The sequence below is a fragment of the Hyperolius riggenbachi genome, chromosome 3, assembly GCF_040937935.1.
Source record: "Hyperolius riggenbachi isolate aHypRig1 chromosome 3, aHypRig1.pri, whole genome shotgun sequence".
Lineage (NCBI taxonomy): Eukaryota > Metazoa > Chordata > Amphibia > Anura > Hyperoliidae > Hyperolius > Hyperolius riggenbachi.
This window is the reverse complement of record NC_090648.1, coordinates 19,068,560-19,077,743: the sequence shown is the minus strand read 5'-3', so window position 1 is coordinate 19,077,743 and position 9,184 is coordinate 19,068,560. Positions and strand designations below refer to the sequence as shown.

General features: G+C 44.2%; 1 protein-coding gene across 1 annotated transcript in view; it reads left to right on the top strand.

The window, feature by feature from the left end:
• Positions 1 to 8,457: 8,457 nt before the first annotated feature.
• LOC137561869 (olfactory receptor 10A3-like) overlaps positions 8,458 to 9,184 on the top strand; it is an 843-nt gene continuing 116 nt past the window's right edge. Inside the window, exon 1 of the mRNA XM_068273222.1 lies at positions 8,458 to 9,184. This exon is cut by the window's right edge and continues 116 nt beyond it. Within this exon, the coding sequence (XP_068129323.1) occupies positions 8,458 to 9,184 (727 nt within the window).

The following is a 9,184-nucleotide window of genomic DNA, read 5'->3' as shown; positions in this document are numbered from 1 at the left end:
ATAGGCTTCTCTGTTGAGATTTGTGTTGTGAATTCCCTGCAGCACAGTAGAAGATAAAAGATAAAACCTCTCTCAGCTTGTGACTCAGATGGAAACCTATTCTGCAAAGCTATCTTACGGAACGTGATCAGTGAATGAGACTGAATAGGAGGACATTTCAAACTATGGTATATGTGATTTAACTGATTAAAATACTTTGACAAAAGTTTGCAAATAAATACTCAATATAACAACTTAACATAATAATAAAAAATAATCATAGGGTTCATTGCTTTTTTTAATAAGAAGAAAATACTTCCCAATAACTTTCTAACTGTGCTACTGGAACAATTTTTGTCTGTAATTTTGACATCCTCGCTTTCTGTTCTGTTGGTGTACCACAAGGCTCTGTTTTCATACCCTTTACTTTTCCATCTGCAGTCATGATTTTAGTCAACTAAACATATCTTCAATTTCAAAATTCTCTACTTAAAACTTTCTCTCAATGTCCAAACTCATAAACCTACTATTACATATATTAAATGTATTTACCAGAGTTTATCAGCATGTGCCATGCACAACCTCAGGAGAAATCACCTTAGATCATGCCTATACAAACATAAAAGGTGCCTATAAGGTCAATCTATGCCCCCACCTCGGACAGTCTGACCACCTCTCTTTGTTTCTTGTTTCAGCACACAAAGCTATTATCAGCAAGGCTAACGCAGTTAGCAAGACTGTTAAAGTCTGGCCCGAGACAACCATTGCTCAGCTCCAAGATTGCTTTGAACATACAGACTGGAATTTTTTTATTTATCAAATAGACTTGGAAATATGTACTTATTCTGTATTGATATATGGTAATGACTGTGTCGATAGCGTCACTGTCAACAAAATGATTACAGTTTACCAAAATGAGAAACCACGGATGACGGGCAAAATGAAACAGCTGATTAGGGAAAGAAATAAAGTCTTTAAGTTAGGAGACACCTCGGACTACAGAGCAGCCAGAACTAACCTCGAGAAAAGGCATCAAGTCTGCAAAACCTAAATACAGGCGAGGGGCTGTGGAAGACTTTCACGATAACTCACAGCGGATGTGGCAAAGCATTCAGCTAACAACAGATTACAAAAATGAGACTGCCATGCAATACACACTGGCCTATAACCTCAGTCTAGCAGAGGAACTCAGCAACTACTTTGGTAGATTGAAACTGACTATAGACTCACAATGTTGTGTCCTTCATATACTGTACATGAGGTCCAGCAGGCACTCACAAACATCAACACCAGGAAAGCAGCAGGTCCTGATGGCATGCAAGGCAATGTTCTCCAGGCCTGCTCTGACCAGCTAGTAGAAGTATTTACACAAACATTCAATAGCTCTCTCTCTTTAGGTGTAGCCCCTTCATGCCTGAAATCCACAACCATTGTTTCAAAAAATCCACAATTTTAAAAGATTGTAGGATAATATCTTAACCACTTAAGGACTGCAGTCATAAAACCCCTTAAGGACCAGAGCCTTTTTTTCCATTCGGACCACTGCAGCTTTCACGGTTTATTGCTCAGTCATACAACCTACCACCTAAATGAATTTTACCTCCTTTTCTTGTCACTAATACAGCTTTCTTTCGGTGCTATTTGATTGCTGCTGCGAGTTTTACTTTTTATTATATTCATCAAAAAAAACATGAATTTTGTCAAAAAAATGACTTTTTTAACTTTCTGTGCTGACATTTTTCAAATAAAGTAAAATTTCCTATACATTTGAGCGCGAAAGTTATTCTGCTACATGTCTTTGATAAAAAAAACCCATTCAGTGTATATTTATTGGATTGGGTAAAAGTTATAGCGTTTACAAACTATGGTGCCAAAAGTGAATTTTCCCATTTTCAAGCATCTCTGACTTTTCTGCGCACCTGTCAGGTTTCATGAGGGGCTAAAATTCCAGGATAGTACAAATCCCCCCCAAATGACCCCATTTTGGAAAGAAGACATCCCAAAGTATTCAGTGAGAGGCATGGTGAGTTCATAGAAGATTTTATTTTTTGTCACAAGTTAGCGGAAAATGACACTTTGTAACAAAAAAAAAAAAAAAAAAAAGTTTCCATTTCTTCTAACTTGCGACAAAAAAAAATGAAATCTGCCACGGACTCACTATGCTACTCTCTGAATACCTTGAAGTGTCTACTTTCCAAAATGGGGTCATTTCTGGGGTGTGTTCACTGTCCTGGCATTTTGGGGGGTGCCTAATTGTAAGCACCCCTGTAAAGCCTAAAGATGCTCATTGGACTTTGGGCCCCTTAGCGCAGTTAGGCTGCAAAAAAGTGCCACACATGTTGTATTGCCGTACTCAGGAGAAGTAGTATAATGTGTTTTGGGGTGTATTTTTACACATACCCATGCTGGGTGGGAGAAATATCTCCGTAAATGACAATTGTTTTATTTTTTTTTACACGCAATTGTCAATTTATAGAGATATTTCTCCCACTCAGCATGGGTATGTGGAAAAATACACCCCAAAACACATTATACTACTTCTCCTGAGTACGGCGATACCACATGTGTGGCACTTTTTTGCACCCTAACTGCGCTAAAGGGTCCAAAGTCCAATGAGTACCTTTAGGATTTCACAGGTCATTTTGAGAAATTTCGTTTCAAGACTGCTCCTCACGGTTTAGGGCCCCTAAAATGCCAGGACAGTATAGGAATCCCACAAATTACCCCATTTTAGAAAGAAGACACCCCAAGGTATTCCATTAGGAGGATGGTGAGTTCATAGAAGATTTTTTTTTTGTCACAAGTTAGCGGAAATTGATTTGAATTGTTTTTTTTCACAAAGTGACATTTTCTGCTAACTTGTGACAAAAATAAAATCTTCTATGAACTCACCATACTCCTAACGGAATACCTTGGGGTGTCTTCTTTCTAAAATGGGGTCATTTGTGGGGTTCCTATACTGCCCTGGCATTTTAGGGGCCCTAAACCGTGAGGAGTAGTCTTGAAACCAAATGTCGCAAAATGACCTGTGAAATCCTAAAGGTACTCATTGGACTTTGGGCCCCTTAGCGCACTTAGGGTGCAAAAAAGTGCCACACATGTGGTACCGCCGTACTCAGGAGAAGTCGTATAATGTGTTTTGGGGTGTATTTTTACACATACAGATGCTAGGTGGGAGAAATATCTCTGTAAATGACAATTATTTGATTTTTTTTACACACAATTGTCCATTTACAGAGAGATTTCTCCCACCCAGCATGGGTATGTGTAAAAATACACCACAAAACACATTATACTACTTCTCCTGAGTATGGAGATACTACATGTGTGACACTTTTTTGCAGCCTTGGTGCGCTAAGGGGCCCAACGTCCTATTCACAGGTCATTTTGAGGCATTTGTTTTCTAGACTACTCCCTACGGTTTAGGGCCCCTAAAATGCCAGGGCAGTATAGGAACCCCACAAGTGACCCCATTTTAGAAAGACGACACCCCAAGGTATTCCGTTAGGGGTATGGTGAGTTCATAGAAGATTTTATTTTTTGTCACAAGTTAGTGAAAAATGACACTTTGTGAAAAAAACAATAAAAATCCAATTTCCGCTAACTTTTGACAAAAAATAAAATCTTCTATGAACTCATCATACACCTAACAGAATACCTTTGGGTGTCTTCTTTCTAAAATGGGGTCACTTGTGGGGTTCCTATACTGCCCTGGCATTTTACGGGCCCAAAACTGTGAGTAGTCTGGAAACCAAATTTCTCAAAATGACTGTTCAGGGGTATAAGCATCTGCAAATTTTGATGACAGGTGGTCTATGAGGGGGCAAATTTTGTGGAAACGGTCATAAGCAGGGTGGCCTCTTAGATGACAGGATGAATTGGGCCTGATCTGATGGATAGGAGTGCTAGGGGGGTGACAGGAGGTGATTGATGGGTGTCTCAGGGGGCGGTTAGAGGGGAAAATAGATGCAATCAATGCACTGGGGAGGTGATCGGAAGGGGGTCTGAGGGGGATCTGAGGGTTTGGCCGAGTGATCAGGAGCCCACACGGGGCAAATTAGGGCCTGATCTGATGGGTAGGTGTGCTAGGGGGTGACAGGAGGTGATTTATGGGTGTCTCAAGGTGTGATTAGAGGGGGGAAATAGATGCAAGCAATGCACTAGTGAGGTGATCAGGGCTGGGGTCTGAGGGCATTCTGAGGTGTGGGCGGGTGATTGGGTGCCCGCAAGGGGCAGATTAGGGTCTAATCTGATGGGTAACAGTGACAGGTGGTGATAGGGGGTGATTGATGGGTAATTAGTGGGTGTTTAGAGGAGAGAATAGATGTAAACACTGCGCTTGGGAGGTGATCTGATGTCGGATCTGCGGGCGATCTATTGGTGTGGGTGGGTGATCAGATTGCCCGCAAGGGGCAGGTTAGGGGCTGATTGATGGGTCGCAGTGACAGGGGGTGATTGATGGGTGGCAGTGACAGGGGGTGATTGACAGGTGATCAGTGGGTTATTACAGGGAAGAACGGATGTAAATAATGCACTGGTGAATCGATAAGGGGGGGTTTGAGGGCAATCTGAGCGTGTGGGCGGGCGATTGGGTGCCCGCAAGGGTCTAATCTGATGGGTAACAGTGACAGGTGGTGATAGGGGGTGATTGATGGGTGATTGATGGGTAATTAGTGGGTGTTTAGAGGAGAGAATAGATGTAAACGATGGATTTGGGAGGTGATCTGATGTCGGATCTGCGGGCGATCTATTGGTGTGGGTGGGTGATCAGATTGCCCGCAAGGGGCAGGTTAGGGTCTGATTGATGGGTGGCAGTGACAGGGGGTGATTGATGGGTGGCAGTGACAGGGGGTGATTGACAGGTGATCAGTGGGTTATTACAGGGAAGAACGGATGTAAATAATGCACTGGCGAATCGATAAGGGGGGGGGGGGGGGGTTGAGGGCAATCTGAGCGTGTGGGCGGGCGATTGGGTGCCCGCAAGGGTCTAATCTGATGGGTAACAGTGACAGGTGGTGATAGGGGGTGATTGATGGGTGATTGATGGGTAATTAGTGGGTGTTTAGAGGAGAGAATAGATGTAAACGATGGATTTGGGAGGTGATCTGATGTCGGATCTGCGGGCGATTTATTGGTGTGGGTGGGTGATCAGATTGCCCGCAAGGGGCAGGTTAGAGGCTGATTGATGGGTGGCAGTGACAGGGGGTGATTGATGGGTGGCAGTGACAGGGGGTGATTGACAGGTGATCAGTGGGTTATTACAGGGAAGAACGGATGTAAATAATGCACTGGCGAATCGATATGGGGGGGGGGGAGAGGAAATCTGAGCATGTGGGCGGGCGATTGGGTGCCCGCAAGGGTCTAATCTGATGGGTAACAGTGACAGGTGGTGATAGGGGGTGATTGATGGGTGATTGATGGGTAATTAGTGGGTGTTTAGAGGAGAGAATAGATGTAAACGATGGATTTGGGAGGTGATCTGATGTCGGATCTGCGGGCGATCTATTGGTGTGGGTGGGTGATCAGATTGCCCGCAAGGGGCAGGTTAGGGGCTGATTGATGGGTGGCAGTGACAGGGGGTGATTGACGGGTGATTGACGGGTGATTGATGGGTGATTGACGGGTGATTGACAGGTGATCAGGGGGGATAGATGCATACAGTACACAGGGGGGGGGAGGGTCTGGGGGGGTCTGGGGAGAATATGAGGGGTGGGGGGGTGATCAGGAGGGAGCAGGGGGCAGTTTAGGGACTAAAAAAAAAAATAGCGTTGACAGATAGTGACAGGGAGTGATTGATGGGTGATTAGGGGGGTGATTGTGTGCAAATGGTGGTCTGGGGGGTGGGCAGGGGGGGTCTGAGGGGTACTGTGGGCGATCAGGGGGCAGGGGGGGGGGCAGATCAGTGTGTTTGGGTGCAGACTAGGGTGGCTGCAGCCTGCCCTGGTGGTCCCTCGGACACTGGGACCACCAGGGCAGGAGGCAGCCTGTATAATACACTTTGTAAACATTACAAAGCGTATTATACGCTTCCTATCCGGGGATCGTCGGGTTAACAACCCGCCGGCGCTTCCGATTGGCCGGCGGGTTGACGTCGCGGGTGGGCGGAGCCTATTGCCGGTGGATGCGCGCGCATCCCAGCGCGCGATCCCCGGCCAGAGAGTGCCCCAGGACCTGCCGCCAATCTGCGTTACGTGGTCCTGGGGCTGCCACTTTGCCACCGCCAATATGAAGTAGGCGGTCGGCAAGTGGTTAATGACTACCGACCAGTTTCTCTCACCCCTGTCTTCACCAAGTGCTTTGAGAATCTGGTAAACACACACATAAAAACCTCCATTCCAGCCATTCTAGATCAACACCAGATTGCCTACCAAACAAATAGATCGACTGAGGATGCCATCTTGTAGCTCTCCATACTGCCCTCTCACACCTGGAAAAGCCCAACACCTATGTTAGAATGCTCTTTGTTCACTACAGCTCAGCATTTAACACACTCATACCTAGCCAGCTGATCAAAACATTTTATTCACTAGGACTTGCTCCCTCCATATGTAGCTGATTACTGGACTTTCTTACTAATGTCCCTCAGGCTTCTAGGTTAGAAAAACACACATACTCCACCCTTACACTGAGCATTGGTGTACCACAGGGCTGTGTACTAAGTCCTCTCCCCTCACACGTTTCTCCATTGACTGCCAACCTATCCATACATCAAACATAATTGGTAATTTGCAGATGGTACGACTGTAAATGGGCTTATATATGACAAAATGAGATAGCTGCAAACCGGGAAGAAGACCTGACTGCTTGGTTTGACATTAATAGACCACTATCATGCATTTAATGCAGAGGCGTATCTAGAGGGGTGCAGGCATGGCTTGTGCCATGGGCGCCAAAGCACCAAGGGCGCCATGACTGCTCCTATGCTGTGCTGCCATACTTACCCCAGTGCTGCACCCCCTTGCCTGCCCCCGTGCTGTGTACCGATGCCTGCCCCTGTGCTGCGCCTCTTTGTCTGTCCCATGCCTCCCCGTCAGTCAGACCTCAGATCAGATTAATTCTGTCATCTGAGGAACATGGCTACTTATGTATGTTAGGCGCACTTGGCTTATTCTTAAAAAAAAAAAGAGGACAAAGAGGGAATAAGAAGAGATATTTACAGTAAAGTAACTTAAGCAATATCCCGAGACAAAAAAAAAACACAAGCAACCACAACACATGTACTCGAGAAAGGATGTTGTTTTTAGGGGAAGGGGGTTCTGACCGGCGGGGGCGCAATTTCCCTCCAGCTCTGACCGGGGGGGGGGGCGCAATTTCTGTGTTTGCCATAGGCTCTATATGACCCAGATACGCCCCTGATTTAATGCCATTTTAATAAAGTCCTAATCAAAATCATCATTTTATTTATTTTTTTATTTTTTTATCATTAGATTTATTTAAAATTCTGCAACTTTTGATGCACGCACATCATTATAGTAAATATGCATTTTAAGCATTCAGGAACAGTCCATAAGAAGGAATAGGAGGAAAAGGAGTTTTTAGCACACCTATTATTCTGCTCTTTCTGACATTTCACCTTTCCCCACTAAGTAAGCACCTCTCCCCATTGTCATTCTGTATTTAAAGGACAGCTGAAGTGAGAAGGCTATGAAGGCTGCCATATTTATTTCCTTTTAAACAATACCAGTTGCCCGGCTGTCCTGCTGATCCTTTGCCTCTAATACTAATAGCCATAGACCCTGAACAAGCATACAGCAGATCAGGTGTTTCTGGCATTACTGTAAGATCTGACAAGATTAGCTGCATGCTTGTTTTTGATGTGATTCAGACACCACTGCAGTCAAATAAAGCAGCAGGGCTACCAGACAACTGCAACAGGAAATAAATAGCGCAGACTCTGTACTCTTCTCACTTCAGTTGACCATTAAAACATCTCATACGCTGGTCTTTTTTCATGATAGCAGAAAAAAGACTAATGTATGCCCTTCTCACATCTCACCACATATATAAAGGAACCGAAAAACAATGTGCACTTAACCTTTACGTGGACTTCCAGGAGGATTAAGAATTTGTCTCCATCTTTGCCACAAGCTAGGGGACTTGCTGTGAGTCCTTTGAACACCATAAGTAATGGATAATGAAGATAACAAACTGGGGATCACAAAAGAATTACTTATTTGAGCCATGGAGATCTAAACCACTTATTTGTTTTGTACCAAGCTACACAGAACAGGAAAATATATTTCTGTTTACAGCAGATGATATCATTTTAAGTAATATATACTGTATGCACATTAAATGAATTCTTGAAGTGTCCAAATGTTTATAAGCTGTTATTGACTGTGAGAACTTCTCCAGCAGGCCACATGTGGACACAACAGGACAGTCGCAACTGAGTTGGTACTCCTGGGCTTTGGTACCCTCCAACATTTAAAGGATTTTGTTTTTATACTGTTTCTTCTCCTATACCTCACTACTGTAATGGGTAATATTGTGATCATTATATTAATAACAAGTAGCTCAAAACTCCATTCCCCCATGTACTTCTTTCTGTGCAATTTATCTGTATGTGAGATACTTTTCACCACCGTCCTCTTGCCAAACATGCTGTATGTCATATGGGGGAATGGAGGAGCCATCTCATTTTATGGTTGCATCACACAGCTCTACTTGGGCGTATCTTCAGGAAGTGCCGAGTGCCTTCTCCTCACAGTGATGGCCTACGACCGATATTTGGCAATTTGTGAGCCACTGAGGTACTCTTCGATCATGAACACTGTGACTCGCAACCGATTAGCATTATTGTCTTGGCTGTCCGGATTTCTGGTGATGTCTATCTCAACTATCTCCATCTGCACTTTAGAGTTCTGTGGCAACAATATTATTGATCACCTCTTCTGTGACTTCACCCCAATACTGCAACTATCATCATCAAACATCTCAAATATCGCTCTAGTAAAAATAGAGGGCCTGGTGATAGCTATTGCTCTAAGCCTCTTTCCTTTTTTGTTGATTATGTTGAGCTACACCTCCATATTTTGCACCATACTGAGAATTTCTTCCAAGACTGGGAGGCAGAAAGCCTTCTCCACCTGCAGCGCCCATCTGGCATCTGTTTGCACATACTTTGGGGCCATTTTTGCAATCTATTTGGTTCCTTCTAAACAATACTCAGATCAATTAAACAAAATTCTGTCTTTGCTGTATG